This window comes from Penicillium daleae, assembly GCF_028827525.1.
Source record: "Penicillium daleae strain IBT 16125 chromosome Unknown utg000001l_segment0_segment0, whole genome shotgun sequence".
Taxonomy (NCBI): Eukaryota; Fungi; Ascomycota; class Eurotiomycetes; order Eurotiales; family Aspergillaceae; genus Penicillium; species Penicillium daleae.
This window is the reverse complement of record NW_026623149.1, coordinates 1,372,366-1,396,692: the sequence shown is the minus strand read 5'-3', so window position 1 is coordinate 1,396,692 and position 24,327 is coordinate 1,372,366. Positions and strand designations below refer to the sequence as shown.

At 49.5% G+C, this 24,327-nt stretch overlaps 12 protein-coding genes across 12 annotated transcripts; 6 read left to right on the top strand and 6 right to left on the bottom strand.

Annotated features, from left to right (window-relative positions):
• Nucleotides 1-8: 8 nt before the first annotated feature.
• On the bottom strand, nt 9-1,767 carry N7458_000397 (succinate--CoA ligase (GDP-forming) subunit beta; the record flags this gene model as incomplete). The annotated part of the gene is made up of 6 exons (XM_056903791.1): nt 9-143; nt 206-1,091; nt 1,202-1,301; nt 1,375-1,447; nt 1,539-1,622; nt 1,714-1,767. The coding sequence occupies 6 exons, from the start codon at nt 1,765-1,767 to the stop codon at nt 9-11; spliced, it is 1,332 nt and encodes a 443-aa protein (XP_056771558.1).
• Nucleotides 1,768-2,195: 428 nt separating this feature from the next.
• Nucleotides 2,196-3,422, bottom strand: N7458_000396 (Short-chain dehydrogenase ptmH; the record flags this gene model as incomplete). The annotated part of the gene is made up of 6 exons (XM_056903790.1): nt 2,196-2,565; nt 2,632-2,726; nt 2,792-2,943; nt 3,003-3,010; nt 3,082-3,306; nt 3,379-3,422. The coding sequence occupies 6 exons, from the start codon at nt 3,420-3,422 to the stop codon at nt 2,196-2,198; spliced, it is 894 nt and encodes a 297-aa protein (XP_056771557.1).
• A 1,215-nt stretch (nt 3,423-4,637) lies between these two features.
• On the top strand, nt 4,638-6,301 carry N7458_000395 (tellurite-resistance/dicarboxylate transporter family protein; the record flags this gene model as incomplete). The annotated part of the gene is made up of 4 exons (XM_056903789.1): nt 4,638-5,022; nt 5,095-5,410; nt 5,468-5,878; nt 5,941-6,301. The coding sequence occupies 4 exons, from the start codon at nt 4,638-4,640 to the stop codon at nt 6,299-6,301; spliced, it is 1,473 nt and encodes a 490-aa protein (XP_056771556.1).
• A 463-nt stretch (nt 6,302-6,764) lies between these two features.
• Nucleotides 6,765-7,709, bottom strand: N7458_000394 (uncharacterized protein; the record flags this gene model as incomplete). Its single annotated transcript, XM_056903788.1, has 1 exon — nt 6,765-7,709. The coding sequence occupies one exon, from the start codon at nt 7,707-7,709 to the stop codon at nt 6,765-6,767; it is 945 nt and encodes a 314-aa protein (XP_056771555.1).
• A 2,286-nt stretch (nt 7,710-9,995) lies between these two features.
• Nucleotides 9,996-10,831, top strand: N7458_000393 (uncharacterized protein; the record flags this gene model as incomplete). Its single annotated transcript, XM_056903787.1, has 3 exons — nt 9,996-10,121; nt 10,174-10,360; nt 10,431-10,831. Coding segments are annotated over 3 exons (714 nt in total), but the record flags the coding sequence as incomplete, so codon positions are not given.
• Nucleotides 10,832-11,341: 510 nt separating this feature from the next.
• Nucleotides 11,342-12,745, top strand: N7458_000392 (thermophilic desulfurizing enzyme family protein; the record flags this gene model as incomplete). Its single annotated transcript, XM_056903786.1, has 3 exons — nt 11,342-11,637; nt 11,695-12,168; nt 12,232-12,745. The coding sequence occupies 3 exons, from the start codon at nt 11,342-11,344 to the stop codon at nt 12,743-12,745; spliced, it is 1,284 nt and encodes a 427-aa protein (XP_056771553.1).
• Nucleotides 12,746-13,169: 424 nt separating this feature from the next.
• Nucleotides 13,170-14,037, top strand: N7458_000391 (xanthine phosphoribosyltransferase; the record flags this gene model as incomplete). Its single annotated transcript, XM_056903785.1, has 4 exons — nt 13,170-13,309; nt 13,412-13,724; nt 13,805-13,917; nt 13,989-14,037. The coding sequence occupies 4 exons, from the start codon at nt 13,170-13,172 to the stop codon at nt 14,035-14,037; spliced, it is 615 nt and encodes a 204-aa protein (XP_056771552.1).
• A 489-nt stretch (nt 14,038-14,526) lies between these two features.
• N7458_000390 (dolichol-phosphate mannosyltransferase subunit 3) lies at nt 14,527-14,966 on the bottom strand (the record flags this gene model as incomplete). The annotated part of the gene is made up of 3 exons (XM_056903784.1): nt 14,527-14,688; nt 14,773-14,841; nt 14,919-14,966. The coding sequence occupies 3 exons, from the start codon at nt 14,964-14,966 to the stop codon at nt 14,527-14,529; spliced, it is 279 nt and encodes a 92-aa protein (XP_056771551.1).
• A 778-nt stretch (nt 14,967-15,744) lies between these two features.
• On the top strand, nt 15,745-18,113 carry N7458_000389 (uncharacterized protein; the record flags this gene model as incomplete). Its single annotated transcript, XM_056903783.1, has 6 exons — nt 15,745-16,162; nt 16,219-16,353; nt 16,412-16,531; nt 16,586-16,720; nt 16,776-17,968; nt 18,021-18,113. 6 exons carry the CDS (start codon nt 15,745-15,747, stop codon nt 18,111-18,113), a joined length of 2,094 nt encoding a protein of 697 aa, XP_056771550.1.
• Nucleotides 18,114-18,660: 547 nt separating this feature from the next.
• On the bottom strand, nt 18,661-19,296 carry N7458_000388 (cytochrome b561 domain-containing protein; the record flags this gene model as incomplete). Its single annotated transcript, XM_056903782.1, has 1 exon — nt 18,661-19,296. The coding sequence occupies one exon, from the start codon at nt 19,294-19,296 to the stop codon at nt 18,661-18,663; it is 636 nt and encodes a 211-aa protein (XP_056771549.1).
• Nucleotides 19,297-19,784: 488 nt separating this feature from the next.
• N7458_000387 (uncharacterized protein) lies at nt 19,785-21,083 on the bottom strand (the record flags this gene model as incomplete). Its single annotated transcript, XM_056903781.1, has 2 exons — nt 19,785-20,672; nt 20,763-21,083. The coding sequence occupies 2 exons, from the start codon at nt 21,081-21,083 to the stop codon at nt 19,785-19,787; spliced, it is 1,209 nt and encodes a 402-aa protein (XP_056771548.1).
• Nucleotides 21,084-21,874: 791 nt separating this feature from the next.
• Nucleotides 21,875-24,038, top strand: N7458_000386 (ABC1 kinase family protein; the record flags this gene model as incomplete). The annotated part of the gene is made up of 3 exons (XM_056903780.1): nt 21,875-22,381; nt 22,459-23,798; nt 23,861-24,038. The coding sequence occupies 3 exons, from the start codon at nt 21,875-21,877 to the stop codon at nt 24,036-24,038; spliced, it is 2,025 nt and encodes a 674-aa protein (XP_056771547.1).
• Between the last annotated feature and the right edge of the window lie 289 nt (nt 24,039-24,327).

Genomic DNA, 24,327 nt, shown 5'->3' with positions numbered 1-24,327 from the left:
TCGACGGTTTAGATGCCGAGGGTGAACTCGACGCCGACGTCGATCTCGCGGGCCATCTTGACGACCTTGGAGAACTGGACGGACTTCTCGGCGGCGTTCTGGAGGTCCTCGATGGAGAAGATCTTCAGGCCGGACTCGTTGATCTGGGAAAGGAATTATGTTAGTAAGAGGCTTAAGAAGTTAAACTAGGAGAGTGGGGACATACCAGCTTGTGAGCCTGCTCCATGTTGGTACCCTGGAGACGGGCAACGATGGGAGTGCGCAGACCCATCTCCTGCACAACGTTGATCAGACCTTGGGCGATGGCGTCACAGCGGACGATACCACCGAAGATGTTGACGAAGATGGCAGACACCTTGGGGTCGCTGGTGATCAGCTCGAAAGCGCTCTTGATAGCAGCGGGGGTAGCACCACCACCGACGTCAAGGAAGTTGGCGGGGGTACCGCCGTTCAGCTTGATGATATCCATGGTGGCCATGGCCAGACCGGCACCGTTGACCAGGCAGCCAATATCACCGTCCAGCTTGATGAAGTTCAGGCCGAACTCGGCAGCCTTGACCTCATCGGCATCCTCCTGGGAAACATCGCGCCACGAGAAGACCTCCTTCTGGCGGAACTCAGCGTTGTCATCGAAGCCGAGCTTGGCGTCCATGGCCAGGACCTGGTGGTCAGAGGTCTCAGACAGAGGGTTGATCTCAATCTGAGTGGCGTCCTTGTCCATGAAGACCTTGTACAGGTTCTGGATGGTGGTCTTGGCCTCCTCGATGCACTGCTCGGAGAAGCCGAGGTCAGTCGCGATAGTGCGGGCAATCTCGTCGGTGACACCGGTGTGGATGTCGATGGGGGTGGTGATGATCGCATCAGGGTTCTCCTTGGCGACGGTCTCAATGTCCATACCACCCTGCGAGGAGGCGACAATAACGGGGCTCTGAGTGGCACGGTCCATAAGGATGGCGAGGTAGAACTCGCGGCGGGCGAACTTGCGCTCGCAGATGTAGACGGAGTTGCAGGCACGGCCCTCGGCACCGGTCTGCTTGGTGACGAGCTTGTGGCCGATCATCTCGTTGGCGAAGATCTTGGCCTCGGCAGGGCTGCAAAAGAAACCATATCGATTAGCTTACTCTTCCGCGAATCCCAGTCCCGACAGAACCTGATCTACCGAGGGATATCACGTCCTGCGATAGGCGGGAAAAATACTTACGAGTAGATCACCCGGACACCACCCTTGAGACCGTTGTCGAAAGTACCCTTACCACGGCCACCAGCCAGGACCTGGGCCTTGATAACCATGTCATCGTTTCCTAGTCGTGAAGTGTCAGGCGAGAGAGCGTGAAGAAGGGGGAGGCAGGAAAGCCCGGAGATGGGATAATATACCGATAGACTTGGCGACTTTCTCAGCCTCCTCGGCGGTAGTAGCAACCTCGCCCTTGGGAACACCGACACCGTACTATTCTCGATTATCAGCACCCAGACCCCAAAACAGTATCAATGATAGCGATCTCTTCCGCGACCGCAGGATCCGAACGCGCTGAACATACCTGCTTCAGGAGACGGGCGGACAGGTACTCGTGGATGGACAGGTTACGCTTCTGCTGAGCCAGACGGGACGAGACGGAGGACTCCTAAATCGATGGAAAACACCATGAATCAGTTTGCAGGTTTCGAGGAAAATCGGGTACGGCCCGATAGCACGGCATTTGGGGCAGATCTCACCGTCGCAGCCCTGAGAGCCGCGGCAATTGGGCGACCGCGGGCGAGCTTGAACATTATGGAATGAGAAAGGATAGGAGGGAAGAGAGGAGAGGGGAGAGGGAGGTAGGTAGGAGGGAGTATAAGTGGTAAAGAGGAGGTGGATTTGAACCCTTCAGGGAGAATTGGAGGTTAGTCGGACCGGGAGAACAGCTTTCTTTTTCTCGGGATGGCATTGCGTCGCGGTAAAATCGGGTGTCGCAGCCAACCAGCGCCCGGTCCCTGGCTGACTCAGCCGTACCTCGGGCGCAGACGCGAATATCACGGAACTGGGTTCGGTTCAGCTTGGTTATGGGGGAAATAGAACAAGAAGTATATCCTAGAGCTCACGAACATGATATAAACAAGGAGGTTCATATTGCTGCAAATACTTCAATTGCATTGATGTACAAATTACCCAGAATATAGCAAAAGCCCATCTCAGCCAGCATAATCAGTACCACTATCTACTTCTTCAACGCCGCCTTAATTTTCCACAATTTGAACATATTGGTCATAATCCGGCCAAAGAGCCCATTCCAGGCCCATCCACCCACCAGTAGCCAGATCACCCAGCTACGGTGGCCTTCCCAGATGGTGGTCTTGCGACCCTGTGCCCAGGGCCACAGCCAACGCCATGGTGCTGACCCATACAGCACCTGGTTCACCACACTGCGGGCATACTCTTCGTTGGGCATGGCATTGTTTTGGCTATGTACCACACGGCGATTGTATTCTGCCTCGATAGGCATGTACAGAGACTCTGGCTTCAACGTGCGCTCGGTACGGGCAATGCGAGATTGGACACCGCCAGTAACCACGGTGACCACCTTGACGCTGTTCAAATGTCAGCTGTACGAACTCAATAATAGTCTTATGTCATCATTTTTGGGGTATACATACCCATAAGGAGCTAACTCGACACGGAGAGTATCGCTGAAGGAGTGAAGAGCAGCCTTGGAGGCATTGTAGACAGAGCCAAACACGTAGGGAATGATCTGTGTAGAGTTAGCATTCAGCCTCCCTTTTGAGTTATAATGATTGAAAAATAGTAGAGACATACCCCAGCAATAGAACCGATCTGCACAATCGTGCCCTTGGCTTTGATCAGGAGCGGCAAGAAAGTCTGGCACATGCTGATGACAGAAAAGAGATTGGTCTCAAATGTCAGACGAGCCTCATCCAACTCCACTTCCATGGCAGGAACAGTGTAATCTAGTATCAACACGTCAGTAGTATTCAATCAGCTTCTTCGAATATCGTGATTAACATACTCCGGCCACTATATCCGTGATTAGCCCAACTGCATAAACAAAACAAAACAGACCGGTAGCCCGGGGATAGCAAACTCACGCATTATTCACGAGATAATCAAGACCCTTATCACCCAGTCTTTTCTCAACATCGGCAAAGCATGCCTTGACACTCTCCTGGTCATCAACCACCAGACTCAGGGTCTCGATGCCAAGCTCAGCCAAATCGGCGATGGTGGCAGCCTGTCGAGCTGTGGCCAACACGCGCAGTCCATTTCGATGGAATTCTCGTGCAAGAGAGTTGCCAATACCACCGGGTGAGCACCTGTGTATTGTCAGTGGTTTGTCCTGCGCGTTGGCATCTTGAGGGGCGTCTTGCGCAGACTGTGCTACTTACCCCGTGATCAGCACGGACTTGCGAGTATCCGTGACTCCTGGCATGATCGCGCGTCAATTAGAGTATAATATGTGAGTAAGCAGGTAGTTCAATATTCCAGAAATGGCACTAGGTTGTTGACTGTGATTCTACGAAGAGAAATAAGGAGGTTCAGGGTCTCCTTGTTGATCGATGGTCGAGCTCTTATGAACCTCGGCTTATCACAGTAAGCTGGAATGGTCAGCCCTAAGCCCTATTGCTTCTTTGGGATGCGGTTGTACTTCGTACTTCCATAATGGAAATAGCACGGATTATTAGCAACACAGCAGTGGTGTTGCTCCCTTTTCTAGATCACTGTTTGTGCGAGCTAAGCAAATAAGAATTGACTAGTTCCTGACTTGTCCATAACTAGCCAGGTTACTGCCAAGCTTGTGAAGGATCCTGTGGTGGGCGGATCCAATCCATTCTTCCACTATTTATATTTCTCTTCACATACTACTACTACTTTCCAAAGGTCTACCTACGATTTACCAATTTCTACTACGCCAATCAAAGGCCATCCTCAATATACGAGAGACCACGTCCCTCGTGGGGCTGCCATGCCTTTTACATTTCCAGTATAACTCTCCGAAGTTGACGGAAATCCCCGCTAAGCGTTGACCCAGTTTATGTGCCGATTCCCGAGGAGAACCTAACTTCAATTCACGCGGCCAATGATTCCAATGGAAAAAGCTCCTAAAGTTCAAACTACAAAAAAAGCGGCCCATCACGGCGATCATCAGCTTCGGGTACCTCCACCTGTTTCAAAAGGGCTAAAGATTTAAGATGCTGTCCATTTCCTGTGTCTTGACCTCCCCGCGCCCGCATCTCACGATCCCGGCTCTCTCGCTCCACGTCATCGCCGCCCGTTTTTATTCGTCGCCAACCAGGACTGAAGGATCGTGGTGTCCGAGTCCCGCATTCTCCACCGTAAATGGCCCTACGCCTTGACGCATGAGGGCGGCGCTTTTGGTTGGTCGCTGTCGCTGTATCGCACGTTCTCTCCAGTGAGACGTCATATTAGCCTTCGTGGTGGCTTCCGTGAGGTGCTTTCGTTTCTTTTTTTTCTCTTCGTCGTTGGATGATAAGTATATTTCTTTCTCTCCTGGCTTGATCTATGGTCCTATTGCTATCAGGTTGGTGGTACATATACCAAGGTTGTGTTGGTAGGAGGGGAAACGAAATATCTCCACTTGGAATCGGCTTGGTCTCCGAGAAGGACATCCCGATTGTCCATCACCATGCCCTCCGACCTGCTGCTGGTTCCCAGATATCTGAGGAGCCCCGGCGATGATGGCTATCGGACGCCAACTATCGAAGATGCGGAGCGAACTCTGGCCGTTCGGGGCGGAGCGGATGCTCCTAGTCTGGGTAGCAATGCCCGCAAAGTCCATACTTCTGCTTTGGAAGCCGCTTTGCAGAAGGTCGCTTCTCGAGCGACTGATCAGACAGCTGGTAACAAGGAGTTTAGCCATTGTATGGATCGTGATGGTCCAGAACTTACAAGGAAAGTGACAGATGCTTCGGCGTCCAAGCTCACTTGGAAGAAACGCATTCGCCATGTCACCTGGGCATACTTCACTTTGACTATGGCTACTGGAGGGCTCGCGAATGTATTATACGAAGGTAATTTTCATACCAACCCTATATTACTTGCCTCACTGGTCTTTACGCTTGCGCTAATGTGTTGTCGACAAGTCCCGTATCGCTTCCGGGGATTGGATACAATTGGAACGGTCGTCTTTCTGATCAACATTGTGCTGTATCTGTTTATTTGGGGACTTTTACTCGCCAGATTCTATCACTACCCGTATACCTTTAAAGCATCATTTCTGCATCCCACCGAGTCCTTGTTCGTTCCTGCCTGTGTGGTCTCCTTTGGTACCATTTTGATCAACATCTCCCAATACGGCCCTGGTAATACAGGCCCATGGTTGATGGAAGCTGTCGGCATATTATTCTGGATTGATGCCGTTCTTGCTGTCTTATTCTCTGCTGGCATCTATCTCGTCCTGTGAGTGATAATGTCCGCTCTAGCTTTCCAAATTCTAGACACTGATGAGCCCCTCAGATGGTCCACTCAAACTTTCACTATCGCCCAGATGACCCCAATTTGGATCTTTCCTGCCTATCCCATGCTCATCATTGGTCCACACGCCGGTATACTAAGTGCGAAGCTGGAGCAAGCTCGCTGCCTGCGCATTATCATTGGGGGAACAACAATCCAGGGTGTTGGTTTTCTGGTCTCGCTGATGGTCTACTCGGCCTTTATCTATCGACTGATGACGCAGAAACTCCCCAAAGAAAATATCCGGCCGGGAATGTTCGTCTCCGTGGGACCCAGTGGCTTCACTGTCGCAGGAATCGTGAATATGGCAGCATCTGCAAAGCGTTCGTTTCCGTCGGATTTCATGGGAAATGGGGCTTTGGCTGCTGATGTGTTGAGGGTGGTGGTCGACTTTGCTGCATTATGGCTGTGGGGGTAATTGCATCTCCTCCATCTTTCCTTTCTGCTGCCGACCACAAGGGCTAACCATTTATCAGATTGGCAATCTTCTTTTTCATCATCGCCAGCGCAGCACACTGGTCAGCTATAGGCCCAGGTCGAATGGTCTTTTCAATGACTTGGTTCTCGTTTGTGTTTCCGAATACTGCCTTGATTACTGCGACATTCGCTATTGGTAAGGCCTTCTCATGCAAAGAGATCAATATCATTGGATGCGTGGCGATCCTCCCGTTGATACTCATGTACTTCTTTGTATGCTACATGATGGCTCGGGCCATCATTACGCATCAAATTCTGTGGCCGCAAAAGGGTGAAGACAGAGATGAGGGCGGGTTCGAGATTCATCTGGTCAAGGCGGATGCAGAGATCTCCGATGAGATCAATGGAATGGCTGTTTGAGAGACAGGTGATCCCCCGAGGCTAGATTCTTCAATCTTTTGTTTGCATTTACATAGTCATGTTACTATACCCATACCCCGTTGTACATTGTCCAAAAATTTGACGTTCAAAATATCATGTGCCGCTGATTTACAAATTGAATACAAGATTAGTGCTTAAGGTGACTAGTTTAGTAGCACGGGCTTGTGGGACGAACTTGACATTGGCATTAATAGTGCTTGGGACAGGCTTGACTCACTCCCCGTAGGGCTTTGGAAGTCAAATTGATCCTGCCAAGCACTTCTCGAACCAGAAGACTCGAAACAAAAGAGATAAAAAAAAGAAAGAAGAATAAGAAAAAAAAAGAGAGGAGAGGAGAGGAAAATTGAAAAAAGAAAATAGAAAGAAACAAAGAAAAACGAAACCACATTTCCACCAGGTATCTTGTCCCCACATACTCTCACATCTGATATCGACATCCACCTCAACAACCCTCACGCGCCAACTTGGCCAGGAAACGGGCGTACACCCCCATCTCCAGCACGAGGTCGCGGTTGCGCTCGAGGTGGCGCTCGCTCGCCGGGATCAAGTCGAACAGGATGCGCTTGACCTTGTACATGGTGTGCTTCACATGATGGTTGTGTACCTGCGCGGCAGCACAAGCCTCCTCGTTCCAGACCTTCTCCCACGGCTCCACATCTCCGAGCTGGTCCAGCTCGTTCTCCATGTCGACGAACTGGCGGGTATTGACCAAGTCGGAGATGCCGAAGGTGGGGGCGAGCATGTCGAGGTTTCCGCTGAGGAAGATCGTCTGCACGGCCTCCAGTTCCCACTCACGACGCTCCCTGCGCCAGTTTCTTGCCTGAAGCGCGAAGGTTGAAAATTGGAGAGAAAGGGCCGTGTCCCAATTTTCCAGGAGCGTTGCGAGGATCTCAAGACGCTTGATCTCTTCATTGGCGTCTTCGGTCAACTCGACATCATCGATATCGATGACGATGTCTTCAGTGACGAGATAGTAGAACGGCGCAATGGCCTTGGGGTGGAGGAAGACGTCTCGTCCAGCGGTGGGGGTTGGCGGGTCGACCACCAAGAAAATGACGGGAGCAGACTCAGCAGCCTGCGACTGACTGCTAGTCTGTTGAGGGCACGCAAACTGCTCGACGCGTCTGCCCGGATTGCGGTATTGGGCGGCAGTGAAGGAGGCCTTCACTTTTCCGACAAGGCGAGTCGGCATCTGCAGTGGGTTCCACTGCGGCAGCTCCCTCTCGAAAGGCTGGAGCTGCAGAACTTGACCACCGAAAGGGACTTGGCTGTCGGTATCGAGTCTGATCTCGCACCCTTCGGGAAGGAGCTGGATCGTTCCATCTGGAACAAAAACTGCTGGCGGCTGTTGGGCTCGGCGGAACAGCGCGTCTTGGAGGGCCCTCATCTCGGGCCACTGCTGTCTGCAGCTGTATGCGGAGCTGCTCAAGCTTGACGTTTTTGGCCCGCTCGGCCTCGGAGGGGTGGGGGAGAGCAACCTCCCAGTCCATGCTGGACATGCTGGAGGAGGACCACATTCTTTCCTTTCTGATGTGATCAGTCTAAAGGATCAGATCACAACACTCACGATGAGAGCTGCTTAGATGAATACTCAGATAACTTACGCTGAGAATTCGCGTTTTCTGTTGTGGAAGTGATGGAGATGAAAGGTAGGGTGGGTGCGTTGACGAGGAGAAAGATCGTGGGAGAGGAGAAGTGTGAAGCTCGTTTATCAACGTTTAACAGGTCGTATTCTTGACCCTCGAGATGAATACGGTTACGATTGCTCAATAATCTCCAGAAAAAGCTGTATCATGCGACGATTGATCAAACCGACCGTACTGTCGTTTCCCATGGAGATTTACAGTACGCGATGAGTTCGTTTATACATTCTACTCCCATTGCCTACGGAGGTTTACAATACGGCGACGAGCTGGTTTCTACATTTGGCAAGCACATATCCTATTGAATCTTGGAATATTTGTATTGGAACTAGACTTGAGAGTGATAAAGAGGATGTTAAAAGAGATTACAGTACAATAGAGCACTCATGACCGTGGCGTTCATACAGCGAGCAGTAGAGAACGCAATATCAAATTGGTTAAAAAGAGTATCTAGTAAATTATACCGATTTGAAAGCGCACCACCACACATAATGTCATTTATTAATTAAACAAGTATGAGAAGATTATGTTGAAATGCGAATCTTTGCAAACTGCAGCATTTCTATTTGATTCTTTGTCTCGAACATGGCCAGCGATTATTGAAAGTATGGATATCATGATGCTTCTCACGGGGTACTACCAAATATGAGCAGATACAGTTACTAGAGTAATAAAGCAACATACATGGAACTTATTATCTATATTCTGATACCCCAAAGACTCGAGATTCTTTCTTCTTTTGCTAAAGTCGCGGATATAGTTCCAGCAACAAGCTAGGGCCAGAGTAGCCACGTGATCGTGATCGTGATCGTGTTCACGTGATCTCACCCCTACTTAGCCAGCCGACGGAATCTCTATGGACTATTTTTCGCGAGAACGGGACTTTTTGATTTTCCGTACAAGAGTCTAGTACATTATTTGTGACTTGGACAATTTCATCAAGTTGGTTTCAATCTTCATGAGAGCGGAGCACGGGTGATTACATGCTTGCATAACGCTTCCAGATTTTAGATGAAACGATCTTGCATAGTGTCCTGGAGTTTGATCAAACTCTGTCTTTACCTCGTTGTGGTGAAGGGAAAACACTCTACATAATAGGCGTATTCACCTCCAGATCAGACCGATCCATATTGGTGGCTATTCAAGCACAAGCATGATTAGAGTCGATGTTGCGAGGCTTGAATGATAACTACAATAGATCCGCTCTCAACAGAGATTTATGCCAAATCACCAAGCCTAATGTCGGAGAGATAGTAGAATTCCCCGTTCAAAAGTCTCACTATCCATTTCAAAGCAAGGACTTCTACAGACAAAGAAATCCTCAAAGTTGGTCATAATATAGGAAAGCTGTTTTGAATTCACGGGGCTGTCTTTCCTCGGGATAAAGAACTACCCAAAGAAGAAACGAGCAAACGACTTTCTGACTCCATGTCCTCTCTGGGTATTTGAACTATTTCGCACTACTGGATCCAAAACTATGCATATTCTTACAGACTCGTTAGCCGGAAGTATTGCTAGATTCGAACCTTATTTCTCTGTGGAGCCATAGAGCAATTAGACTCATGCATTTATCGGCCGAGAGGATATGCATGATTCCACCTTAATGCACGATATAAGAGTACATTGCGTAAGGTAAGTGCCGACTCCGCGTGTTAGATTGGCTCTTCGATTCCTGTTTCCGGGGCGGGACGAGCACATCATATGGGGTACGATTATGCAATGCGGGATCTTCACTCGATGAGTATGCCGCAGAGAACAGCCCAAGCAATACAAAAAAGGAGACGTTTGGGAATAATCTTGGTTTCATTTTTGAGTCAGTTCGGAGCATGAATCTGGTTATGTCGATCATTCGAAAAGGCTGTCTAGTAGGATGCTTAGAACAGTTCTCGCCATCTAGACTTCTGATGATGCGACCATCTTTAAGAAATTTATATGATGTGTAGGTCCTCTTTAGAATTAGTATCTCGCGATGCCATATACATGTATTTTTGCTTTGCAACCCCGATCAAATTTAAGTTCGAGCTCGAATAATGCCTCCCGCGCACTTCCAAAACGCTGCAAATGGCAGCAAGAACGTCGGGAATCCTGTAGACGTCGAGAGACAAGGGACGCCCATTCAACGGGAGACGAAAGCATCAAAATCTTTGGGGGCAGGAGTATGCCATTCTTTATCTAGCAAAAACAAACAACTACTGACATAGACTACAGTCTGCTCTAGCTCTAGGCGGATTCGGAACAACCTTGACAACTCTTTCGCTGAGTCTCATGGAATGGCGCGGTGTCACGACCAATAATGTCTTTGTCGCAAACTTCTTTTTCATTGCAGCTTTCGGCTTGGTTATCACTGCGCAGTGGGAGCTCTCGATTGGCAATGGTTTCGCCTACACGGTCTTCAGTGCTTTCGGCGAGTCTCCCTGCCTTCCGTCGTGAGAGTATAGCTAATCCTGATTATCGAATATCTGCAGGTCTTTTCTACGCAGGCTATGGTGCCCTTTTGACACCAGCTTTTGGTATCGCCCAGGCATACGGCGATGATACGGCGCAGTATAACAACGCGGTGGGATTCTTTATGATATTGTGGACTGTTTTCGTGTTCACTTTTCTCGTCGCTTCGCTTCCAAGTAACATCGCGTATATTCTGGTCTTCTTCTTGGTTGACCTCGGATTTCTTACCGTCGCGGCGAGTTACTTTGCTAAAGCTGATGGCCATGCTGCGGCTGCTGTTGCACTGCAGAAGTCAGGAGGCGTGGTTTGTTTCCTTGCGGGATTGATTGGGTGGTATATCGTGTTTCATTTGCTTTTGCAGGACTCGCTTCTGGATTTGCCATTGGGTGATACTTCGCGATATTTTGGTAAGAAAAGGAAGGGTCAGTAAATTATTAAGAAAGTATTGACTGTATCTAGAGGTATATAGGAGATATCAAGTGGATTAGGAAAGATAATACGAAGGATTAAGGGCACATGAACTCGCGCATCAATATTGTCAATATGAATTCTACCTCAAAAATCTCGCCCAGTCACCATGCTCGCGCAAAGTATTTTCTCTTTCGCATCTGCATCTGGCGGTTCGAGTAAGGCTCCCACTTGGCCGTCGTGGTGGGGCATGAACGATTGGGTGATCATCTCTCCCCTCCCCAAATCCCGATGACGACATATTCCACAGCATTGACGAGCACATCTGAATCCCGACTCCTCAATTTTGAGTTGAGAATGGCGAGTACCATATCGCATCATCTGGTGTAAACAGCATGTCATGTATGCGCAAAGCGCGCGAAGCGATTCCTACATATACGGGCTTTCCCCTGCCTTAAACCGATCGCACACTCACCGTGGTTCAGCTTGATCTTCTATTTACTATAATTACGACACCTGAAAAATGACACAGGCCAACGTCCCTGCAACAGACCCGGCTGTTTATGCCCAGTACCGGGCTAAATGGTCTGTTCTTCCTGACACTGCGGACGCATGGTTGGCGCGCGCACGCGAGGTCGCAGAAGTTCTGGCCCAGGATGCGGCGCAACGAGATCAAGAAAACAAGTCTCCTCGCGCTGAGGTGGCACTGCTCAAGCACTCGGGCCTACTGAAGCTGCTTGGGCCTAAGAAGTATGGTGGAGGAGAACAGCCTTGGGCTGTTGGATATAAAGTTATTCGGGAGGTTGCAAAGGCAGATGGGTATGACATGCGTCAAATTACGGTTTAAACAGCTGTTAACATCGCATCACTCTCTAGGTCCATTGGTATGCTGCTGGGTTACCATCTCCTGTGGTCCACCACCGCCAGTATCGTTGGAACTCCCGAACAAGCCGAGCGAACCCATGAACTGATCCTCTCAAACAACTACTTTGTGGGTGGCGCTGTGAATCCTCGTGACAACGACCTCAAGATTACTTCTGACGGAGACCACATCGTGTTCAATGGGTCTAAACACTTCAACACCGGAGGTGTGGTATCTGATCTCACCGTTCTGGAGGGTGTCCTCGAAGGAACTGATGGTCATATCTTCGCGTTGGTTCCTACCGAGCAGCCTGGTATCCAGTTTGCCTATAATTGGCACAACATTGGCCTGCGCTTGACGGAGTCCGGTGGCGTCAAGATTGAGAATATTCGTGTGCCATGGGCTGACGCGCTGGGTTGGGATGAGTCTAGCAAGACGCCTCGTGAGGATATTCTGCTTATTCCTTTTGCCAGCCTGCTTCTGCCAACGTAAGTCTCCAGTCTTCTATTGCTCGCCTGTGATGTGTGGCTAACTGTCTCGTGTGTGCTTAGCATCCAACTCGTCTTCAGCAATTTCTACCTGGGTATTGCTATCGGCGCATTGGAATTTGCTGCCAAGTATACTGCAACCTCGACCCGGGCGTGGCCCTTTGGAGGTGATAACAAGGAGTCCCCGACAGACGAGTTCTACATCCTCGAGCGCTACGGCAACTTCTTTGCGCATCTCCGAGGTGCTGAAGCTCTAGCTGATCGTGCCGGTGACCAAATTACCGCTTTATATAACCGATACTCGGATAATAGGTCTGGTCTTACTGCGGACGAGCGAGGTGAAGTTGCCGAATGGATTGTCAGCGTCAAGGTGGTCACCACGGACGTTGGGCTTCGAGTCACGTCGGGAATCTTCGAGGTGACTGGTGCGCGGGCTACTGCATTGAAAGTCGGACTGGATCGATTTTGGCGCGACATCCGCACTCATACTCTCCATGACCCGGTGGCGTATAAGAACCGCGAACTTGGGCGGTTTGTGCTCCTGCAGGAATACCCCGCTCCAACGTGGTATACGTAGAAGGGGGAGATCATAGGGGACTTATTAGCGTGGTTATGATGAGTATATGAGATGAGATCATGTAATAAGAAGAGTTTATGAATTTATTGACTTGATCAAAGTGTATATCGAGTAGACCCTGATAAGAAAAGAGGGTCAAGATGTCAAAGTATTTTGGGTGTGGCCGCAGGACCCCGCCGGAGATAAGCGCCTCCCCACGCCCACGCGATAAGGGAAAACAGAAAAAAAAAAAAAAAAAAGTTGGCGATCCGAAAATTTTCTGCCTTCTGTGGGCCTCGACTTTCCTCGGCTTCTTGGAGATCTTCTTTTCTACTCGGTCTACCCTCTTCGGATTTTGTCCTGCTCATCTGCTGCATATACCCCTCTAAGCCGACCTATTTCCTCCTTTTTACGAGTTCTTCCCCATCATTTTCCATCCGTCAAAATGTCCCAGAAGTTCTATGTCACCTACAACCAGGTGCACAAGCTGTGCCAGCAGTCTGCCGATGCTATCCTCAAGGAATTCCACCCCAACCTGATGATTGCCATCGGTGGTGGTGGTTATGTCCCTGCCCGCATTCTTCGGTATGATCTTGATCCGCCTCAAGTCACGTGCATGCAACCAGTGCGCCGGGGACAGCTGCAACAAGGTCTATTTTTCTAACATCCCCTTGCCCTGGATTCTAGTTCTTTCCTCAAGCGCTCCGGTGACCCCAACATCCCCATCCAGGCCATCGGTCTGTCCCTCTATGAGGATCTCGGCCGTGGTGATGCCGAGGAGGTCCCAGGTACCAAGGTCACCCGCACTCAATGGCTCGACCTGAGCTCCCTCGAGATGGCCAACTTGATTGGCAAGAACATCCTGATCGTCGATGAGGTCGATGACACCCGGACAACTCTCGAGTATGCCGTGCGCGAGCTGGAGAAGGATGTCCAGGAGGCGCAGAAGCAGCTTGGCCGTGAGGGCGAGAAGACTAACTTCTTCGTCTACGTTCTTCACGTACGTTATCTCGTCCACTCCTTTACTTTAGTGGGGCTTTTGAGCTTGCTTGCTAATCCAACTTTTTTCGCTTATAATAGAACAAGAACAAGCCCAAGAAGGGTGTTCTGCCCGCCGATATGATGGAGAGCGGTCGCTACCATGCCTCTGTCACCACCGACGATGTCTGGATTTGCTACCCCTGGGAGGCTAAGTACGTGCCCACTACGCGCATATTCTATTCATCGGGAAGGTCCGTTAAAGCTAACCATCTAATTTTTACAGGGACATTGATGAGCACGATGCTCTGGCCAAGGAGAACCCGCTCATTTAAGCGGCTCATTATTGCATTGGCGAACTGCATTCCATTCTGCGAGGCGCTCTGATACTGTTGGTGGCTATTTGGTGCCTCAGTTTGACTACGATGGCCCCCCTCTTCCCGGCGTGGAAGTAGAACCCGGGCATGTCCCTTTTACGATATCCTTATGACTTTAGAAAAGTTATCCCCCGCCCCCATACATATTCAATCAAGATTACCGGTTCCGGGGTACAAGTGTGCAATGACGGTCTCCCGCAAGCAAGATCCGAGAGAAAACCAAAAAGGTCAAGGGTATCAAACGGGACGTTTATTGTTGGCAAAAAGAAAAACAAAAACAGCAATTAAATCGGCACCGTGTTGTATAATGCCCTGATGCAGGTCCCCTCCCCACCCCTTCCTGGGGTCGGAGCTAAGCACATACACTCAAGCTCTAGGCGAGGTCGACCCCGGTAGCCGGCCATGCCTGAAATCCAGTTCCACGCAACATGCTTTGTATATCAGAATTTAGTCCACCTCGATATTGCCCTTGCGCAGGTCGACCTTGGCCAATTCGATCTCCTTCTGCAGCTCGGCGTGAGCCTCGGGGACGTCGTTGAAAGTGAAGATCGCGACACCGAGGCGACCGAGGAGGTAGCAGCCGAAAACAATGAGCGCGTAGAAAGGGAGCTATAGTTTGAAAGATGTTGGGTTAGTCTCGATTGCTTTTTGCGCAGGTGGTGTCAAGAGTAGATTGCGTTTGTCGCGACGTACCACCGGGATGATCTCGGTCTGGACGGTCTCGTTCAGGGGGACCAGACCGAGGTAGAGGGAGAGGTAGAGCTATGAAGCATGTTAGCAACGAATTTGGTTATTCTTTTGCGCGGGTCGGGGTGAATGTGCTGAGGCTGTCGACATACGGAGGAGACGAGGAGGAGGACGGAGAGAGTCTGCTGAGCGCGTGTCATGATGAAGGCAAGGAGAGAGGGGAGTTGACAAAATGGAGATTGAAGAATAGGAAGGAAAGAGGCGACCAGATCAATGAGGAATTTCAATACCAGATCCAATTGACCGCAGAGAATGAAGGAGAGACGGGGTCGGTAGTTGTCGTGCTGCTGGGTTGTTGGGTTGTCGAGTTGACGGGGGAGGCCAGCTTGCGGCGATGCTTGGCAAGGCGGAAGTCCCCTGCGGCCCGCCGTTTCAGGTGTCCATGTCGATGGTCTGGGACTGTGAAGGGTCACTAGTGCGACGATACCATGTACAATTACCGTAAGAACGAATCGTGTCATAGTTATTTACTAGAGCTGACTACTACTCTAAATTTTAGCATGTTCTTCTCTTCCAATCAAGATCCATTCTCCAAATTCTCCATCTGCACTTGTCCCGCCAACTTGTCCACACTTTACCTAAACAGGGTGGGTGCCTGAATCCACCTCAGGCAGCACTCGCGCGATTGGATCACTCCGCGTGCCAAAAGGTTTAGTCTCTCTTGCCTCAAAGCCCTTCAAGTTCACTCCAAGTCCCTCGTGAACATATCCAAGCCCCACCAGCAAGGTTGCATGACTCAATGTCTCATTAGCGTCCTCACTTTGGCCCCTAATTTCTTCCATCTAGGCTCCTCTGGTCTTCTCACTCGGAGGGTCTATATACCCGTCTGGGAAAGGAGCCTCAACACACTCCACATCTGTTCAAATCACTCGAAGGCAGCCATCACCACTCGCGGCTCAAAAACAGGCAGAGCACAGTATGGCTTCTACAGATAGTATATCTATGGCCATTGCTGCCGGGACAGAGGCTGCTCGCCAGCCTTCTGTCCCAGCTGCTACCTTTGATTTACCTGCTGTGCAACACGTTCTCTCGGAGTTGCCTGAATCATCTTCATCTTTGTCAGACCGAGGCACGGAGACGCTCAGCTTGGAAGAGCAAGAGAAGATGTTTCGTGCCTTGAAAAATGTCATTGAGGGTGCCGATGCGGAGGCTGGAAATGCTTTTGATCTCAAGGAACTGCATGCATCGCTGGAACAGGCTGATGCGGATGCACGACGTGGTCGAAGAGATTCGGAGTCCTTGCAGAGTGTGCTGAAGGTCATTAACCAGCTATGGGCCAGTGATTCCGAATTCCTGGCCCAGGCCGCTGAGATTCTGGCTAATGGGAGTCGGGACCGTGAGCCTACCCTGCTTTCTTCTTCTTGACTGGAATACAAACTGATAGATCTCTAGTATCATGGCGTGGTCCAATTGGGCAATCCGGGATTCTAAAATTCTTTTTGGAGGTCATCTCATCAAAGAAGGATTTGGATGTCAAATTACTGCTTCATTCTTTGCGGCTTGTGGGAAATTCTTGCGCTGACACAAGTATGTTCATGTGATATGCATCTCGTTATTGCCTTATTAACAAAATACAATAACGTAGATGAGAACAGGCAGATTGTTGTGGAGGGTTCCTATACACTCCCGATTATCCGGCATTTCCTCAATCCTGAGTTGGTCCATGTCGCGATTCCAGTCATTTACAACATCTGCATGGACTACGGTGAGAAAAATCCTCCGGTTTCTAAAACCATGGCAATTACTGATGAGGACATAGAGCCCGCACATGCCCAGATGGCTGAGAATCGAACGGCGTACATCATCTTGAAACTTCTCAAAGATGGTGCCATTAAGGATAATGGTGCTCTGCTCAGCTTCTCTTATGACCTGGTGGAGCTGGCCTCAGAACAAGGTAAGACATGAACAATAAATTGTTGAATGATTCAAGCTTATCAAACCTGGAGCAGAGAAAGGCATTGAAAACTCCCCTGATGGAACAGTCTGGCTTCTCACGCAGCTCGCCCTAGAAGAGACCGAGTTCGAACACTTCTCATCGCTAGTGAACAGTCTCTCGGCTTATTTGGAAAAGGAGCGATTCCAAAACGCCTGTATTTCGAATGACATGGTCGAGGACGTGCTATCTGTCCTTCGTCGGTCCTTCTCGATCGACATCGACGAGTCCTCCAAAGAGGAGGTTTCGGGTCTTGCCCAGATTAAGCTCAAAATCAACCAGGCCCTTGCTGAAGTTTCAGCCTCGTCTTTGTTCGCTGAGCACTATCCGCTTGACTCAGCCATAGCCCACACATTAAAGTCATGGATTGTCGCGGAAGAAGATCAACTTCAAATCTGCGCATGCGTTATGCTCGGAAATCTGGCTCGATCTGATGAGGTCTGCCAAGTGATGGTGCGGGACTTGAAAATTCATGAAGAGTTGATCTCCGTCCTCAAGAATGGCTCTCGCGGTGCCGTCCTTCACTCGGCTCTTGGTTTCTTGAAGAACCTTGCAATCGCTGGTGATAACCGGGTCAGCCTTGCGGAAGCCGGGATTATCCCGGCAGTATCCCGCTTATGGGCGTTTGAGTCTGTGCCACAGGTCCAATTCTCTGCCGCGACTATTGCTCGCCAGGTAACCATCTCTTCTATGGACAATATCTCGCGTCTACTGGCTCCGCTGTCGGAAGATCCCGATTCTCCTGCTCACAAGCGGACTTATCTTTCTTTACTCTTGTCTCTCTTTGAAAAGACTGACTCTGCGCCTATCAAGACAGAGATTGGACGTACCGTGGCTTCCATTTGCCGAACGGTTTCTCCAAAGGCTCGTGAAGGAGATGAGGAAGCCAAGTCACTGTTGGAGAAATTGTATACCCTTCACGAGGGTGTTGCTCGACCGGTCGGTGCGATGATTACTCAAACTCAATGGCCTGTTGTTCGAAGTGAAGGATGGTTTGCTTTGGCTTTGATGGCAAACAACCAGTCAGGCTGTATAGCTGTGGTGGACTGCTTGCACAACGAAGAGGTTGCAATGCTACTCAAGAAAACTCCGAGCGGGGAGTCTTCTGCTTCGGATGTTTCGAACGACTCCAACGAACCGAATACCACCCAAGTTGCCAAGGATCGCGATAATGCGTTTGTTCTTGTGCAGGAATTGTTAAAGAATGAGGTAAGGCATCTACACTTTGATCCTAAATGTGTGTATACTGATTACATGGCAGGCTGGCGCACTTCCAATGAGTCATCGGCAGGCGATAGAAGACTTAGCGAAGAACAGCGCATTGCGACAGTTGAAGCCTGCGCAGAATGCCTGAGGCGCTGGTCCGGGCTGAGCGAGTGCATAATGACTATGACATGATGTGATATTCAGTCAATTTTCTGGAATACTTTGCAGGGCACTACAGATGGTGATAATTAGAATGCTGCAAGAGGAAATTACAATATCAATCGGAGCAGGGAAAATCTCATAAGTGAGCGAGACAGGGTATCTCCTGCGTTTGATGAGAGCTGTGGGTCATGTGTCATGATGAGTTTGAGAGTTCTGAATCCAGGATAGAGCTCAAAGCCTTTTGAGAGTCATTGATACTCTCGCGCCATTCCATGGGCATGTATTTGATTTCTAGCTCAAAGCGTGTCTTCGAAACCTTGCCTATACTTGCTCCTTCTCTTTCTCTGTGAGCTCAAGCCCTTGATCTTGGATGCAGAATCCTCATTTTACTTTACATTGCCTGATGCTTCTATTTCTCTGTGAAGACAAAGGATGCTACGTGTAACAGCCGCATTCACGGCCACAGCAGCCCAGAACAATTTTGTAGAAGTCTCTCTCAATTCCACACAGTCTCACAGATGTTATAGGTTTGTTCATGGCTTAGGATGGGCCACCTGCTTGGCAGTACCGAAGACAACAACAGCCAGATAGGCGCTTATTACGACTCCAGCGATGACTGAGTAGGCGATGACCGCACCAAGTGGAACTCCAGGTGATCCGACCCCTGCGAGCATGAAACCCAAGCCCCCGTTGATAATGCCAAGTATAACCATAATCCTACCAAACCAGCGATGAACGTATGCAAAATTACTCCTTGCCCCGGTTTTGCGGAGGTGCAGATGTGAATAGAGACCCATGAGAGGTTGGAAGAGCAACAACCCTCCAACAACAATGAAGCCGATGATGGGATGATAATAATCTATTTTAGATGTCGAAACACCTAGATAGATGCCAACGCCCATCCCAGACACGAGCATAGCAAGGGCGAAAGCTTGCAGTGGTGCATGAATGCGACTCACTTTCTTCTGCCAGGGCACCACCTGCATGACCATGGCACCTATTGGGAGGAATAAGCCAATGGCGAAAGTCATCAGGAAGCCATGGGCTATAAGCGCAGGAACAGGAACATATGCGGATGAGTATTCGCTGTAAGAAGAGGCGGGTGACGATGACGATGCTGGAGCAGGTTTAGAAGCCGTTGCCGGTGAGGTAGCATAGTTTTCGCTCATGTTGAATGGTATTGGTTAATGAGACCAGTAAAAAGGAACATACTCGTGTACGAAAAGTCAAGAGGTAATCTTGTTGTAGCATCACATCCTCGATATATGAATTAGCTTCCAGGGGGGTGATATAATACCATGGTCATCGTGAATAGATTGCGGAATGCGTTCCGAAACTGTATCAAAATGATTGCTATCCATCATGTCGCCACTGAAACTCAGCAGATGAAGAGAAAACATCTGCTGACCGACTAGAGAAAATAGCCCGATGTTAAAGTCCACAATAGTGTCATCGTGACATCGAGAACGCCAAGACAAAGTACAAACCCAAGGTACCAAGTCAGTTTCCCTTGGCACCTCTGGATCCTAATGTGCACATCGAGAATAGGATGAATTTAATGTTTCTGTATGTCCAAATATTCTATATATGTGCATAAACTTATCGAATAATCTCCACAACCCCAAGCTTCATCCCATAACTCGCCTTCTCAGTCTCATCACATGGTCTGTCGGCAAATCCTTTCCTGTGCATAGGCGCGATACCGCTCCAGAAGATCTGTCGCATCTAAGCCATCAGCACCTAATTGAGAGGAATAATGTGAGACTAGGCCTTTGCCGTCGATCGTCACGTTCGGACGAGATCCGTCTGCTGCAGTCCACGACTTGGATAGTTCTTCACTGGATTTGTGGCCGAAGATCTCTCGCAAAGCCTCGGCGTCCTTGCCCCAGAAACACCCGAAACTGCTACTAACAGGATCGGTCGGGTTCACCCACATCGGAAACTTGTACTGACTCAGAGTATCTGTTTCGAGGTGATCAAGGAACGAGTAATGCTGCTGGGCACTGACTGTCCAATCTTGCAAAGTCGGGCCTGTCTCTGTGTACACAGAAGACGCAATGGGATCTCGGTCTGAGCCTGCACCGGCTGGTAGTAGCCACCGATGACCCTGGAAGGGTGGCTGAAAACCTTTCTTGACTCTGAAGCTGCCAGGTCCTTCCCATCGTGGAAGGCTTGATGCCCTCCAATCGCTGCTGAGCTGGGACTTTGACCGAGAAGGTTGTTCGACGTGGTGTAGTTCTGGTAAATATGGTAACGCAATACCAGGATGGCTATGGAGAGAAGAGAGGGTGCCTTCGTTGATAACATTTGCGGAAACCATCATTGCTCCAGGATTTTCCAGTTTTGTTTTGACGATGGTGGGGATAGTGTGGTCTTCAAAGAAGACGACATCTCCGTCAATGCGGATGTACATGACATTCTCCTGAGTAAATCTCCAGTCCATATCATGACCAGAGAGGGAGATGGCGTATTCGGGGGTTTGCTGCACTAATGATTTGAGCCATTGGAGGCTAACAGCGTCTTGTGTTTGAGGGATGAAGACAACCTGATCCAGGAATCCATGGTTGTGGACCAAATTTTTCTAAGAAATGGTTAAATCCGAAAGTCACTTCTCTGAAAATTAGAATAAACTCACCTGCAAGTAACAGTCCAAAATGGCAGCGCGCTCATGGTAGTTGAACGGAACCAGAGCAACTACCTTAAACCCATGAGGCTTCGGGTAATGTCCCGAACCCTGTGAGAATGCAAGGAACGGCGAAATATCCTTATTGAACAACAAGGATGTCGGGTCAAATGGTAATAGAGACGGATTATAATAGCCGATGACTGTCAATATGATACATAGATAGCCTAGCAGACTCCATGATAGCACAGCTACCCAGTCACGCCACGTACAAAGCTCCTCTTCTTCATCGTGGATGGCCTCGAGATCGTCCAGATACTGTGAGCGGCCCATCGTGAAGGAACCAGACATAAGTCGAGTGATAGGTAGACTTTAGAAAGATTGAGAAGGAAAACACCATTGTGAGCATAGGGTCACCTTCTCCCATTTAATTACTACGCAAGATCTTAGTCTGTTTCATCGATCTCGAGCTTCTATGTCCCGTTTTCGGGGTAGCAGGACTCTCGATGGTACATGAAACCGCTGCAAATAACCATGATCGACGGATGAGCACTTGATTTCACTTTAGCCGAATGATTAGTACAGATGCCCCGGAATAGGAAAGGCTTGGGGAGGTGGAAAACGGACAAAGCGACGATCGAAGAATGCTCCCTGGAATGTGGAGACCCTGGGGCTTTGCGACCGCTGGTCCCTGCTGCAGGACCCGTGCAAAATCTCATTGTGTCTTTGAGGATTGGTAAATTGAGACACTTCGAAATCTGTTTAGTTGACCTAAATTTATTGTAATCTGTGTGGCCCAAAGGTTGTATAGTTCAGCAAAAAGGCTTGGGTGGCGTTTGTATAGTTCGGGATGGTCAGAGAGTGAATCTATGCACTTTCGCTAATTACCACACTCCCATTTTTGAAAGGCGTGATTTATTATGACTTGCTTCTGACGATCTCTCCATGTTCATCATCTCAGACTAGATTATCTTGATTCTCAGATGGCTATAGTCAAGAGTACACAATAAGCTTATGCATCCTCGGCCCACGGAACCGGTTTTCGATGACGTCGCAACACGTGCCAGTTATCAGCCTGTTATCGCGCGCCGCTCACTTTCCTCCTCCATGAACCACGATCAACCATGAGGGCCGTCCTTCTAGGCCGGCTCTGTCTAAGGCGCGGCTTTACGAACCTACCACGACACACATTTACACAGTCATGGCGTGCGCCAGTCAAGCACATTCCCAGAAGGGCACCGGTGGTCGCTGGGCTGGTGATGGCCGCCCTCGCACCCAGTGCATTTCTCAGGCTTGCGGAGGACTCGGATGGTGATCAGAAGACCGGCGAGATGCAAATGCTGGAAGCTTCCCGTGAGGAGATCCGGAAAACTGTCTCAAAAGATGCGCGGGGTCTTGCGCGACTTTGCCAATCAATCCGCGTGTTTTGGTACTACTATGTTTACGATCCCATTGCAACGGGGTTTCGGTTTCTTCACCTAGCCGTCATTTTCATACCAGTGGTGATTACAGTGCCAGTGATCTGGATTGGTCGGAGGGTTGAGGGAAGCAGTACTGCGCAGACCGGCACGTTATGGTGGTATCGGCTCCTGGTGAATGCTATGGAGCGAGCAGGTCCTGCATTTATCAAGGTAGGTTATCCGAGACGAACTCATCTCCAAGACAATTCGATCGCAAATTTTCTGACTCAATATCTATCTCCTAATAGCTTGGACAATGGGCCGCTTCCCGCACCGATATATTCCCACCGGAGATGTGTAATATCATGTCCTCACTCCACTCAAATGCCCCCGCGCACTCGCTCGAGGATACCAAACGCATCATTCGGAAGGCATTCAACGACATGGCCTTTGAAGACATCTTCGAGGAATTCCAGGAGGAACCTCTCGGTGTTGGCGCCATTGCCCAAGTGTACAAGGCGAAACTAAAGCCAAGCTTGGCCACTAGCGACCAGGAGCTAGGACAGGAACCCATCACGCTAGGAGAGAAGGTGCGGAAGAACATGGACGTTTTGGTGAAGAGCTCACCACAGCGAGTACCATCGTCGTACGTTGCCATCAAAGTCCTGCACCCCAAGGTTGAGAAGATGATTCACCGCGATTTGCGCATTATGGGCTTCTTCGCCTCTTTGATCAATGCTATCCCAACGATGCATTGGCTTTCTTTCCCCGATGAGGTCCAGCAATTTGGGGAGATGATGAAGCTCCAGCTGGACATGCGCATCGAAGCGACCAATCTTGTGATTTTCCGCGATAAATTCAAGACTCGCACGACAGCCTGGTTCCCGCATCCCTACATGGATTATACGACGAGGGAGGTGTTGATTGAGGAATTCGCACAAGGTATCCCGCTAGCGACCTTCTTGGATATTGGTGGAGGTATCTACCAACATGACATTGCCAATGAAGGGCTGGATGCCTTTTTGCACATGCTTCTGATCGATAACTTTGTGCATGCCGATCTGCACCCAGGGAATATCATGGTTCGCTTTTACAAGCCTAGTGAACTTGACTTGTCTCTTCAAAAGCACACACGCGCCACAGAGGCTCCCACTCGGGCTGAAGTAGACGTGACAGAGGCAGTTTTGGCGCGCTTACGTCCGCATATGGGCAACAAAGCTGCCTGGGAGTCTGCGCTCGCCAAACTCAATGATGAGGGTTACCGTCCCCAGTTGATCTTCATTGATACGGGCCTCGTCACTCAGCTCAATGAGCTCAATCGACGGAATTTCCTGGATCTCTTCCGAGCCATTGCTGAGTTTGATGGCTATCATGCTGGACATCTGATGGTCGAGCGGTGCCGTACACCAGAAGAAGTCATTGAACCGGAGATCTTCGCGTTAAAGATGCAACACTTGGTTCTCAGCATCAAATCTCGCACATTTGCCCTGGGCAATATCAAGATTGGTGATGTGCTCAGTGAAGTCCTCACCATGGTCCGTGGCCACCACGTTCGGTTTGAAGGTGACTTTGTGAATGTCGTCATCTCTTGCCTCCTTCTTGAAGGAATTGGCCGAAGCCTCAATCCTAATCTGGATCTTTTCCAGAGGTGAGTACTCTATCCTGCTCCAAGTCATTCCGTTTAGTTCTAAAGCTAATGGTCAACTCTAGTGCCCTTCCCATTCTCCGACAACTTGGTACTGGCCAAACCTTCTTGCAGACAGTGCGCTCGGGTGATACGTCGATGCTTCGGGTGTGGGTTGGCTTGGAAGCTCGTGGGTTGCTGCAGGCCAGCATTGAAAGCGTAGAACGGTGCGTCAAGTATGATTTGCTGTCACCGAACATTTGAGAATAGACCATTCTTCTCTTGTATTATAGATTTGCACACGAGAATTCAATGACATGAGACATTTGGCACTAAGGACGAGCGTTTTGTACCATATTAGCAGGTTAGAGATTGAAATAGATTCATTCGAAGCTGAAGATAGAGCCATGAAAACAAAAACCAACTCCAGATTCATTAATGCATCCACACAGCATCGCTTTTCTTCGATTATCGTCCACTGGTGCAATAAGTAGTTGGCAATAAGATAGTAAGACACGGAAATGATATAAGACAGGGGAAGAAGAAAAGAAAA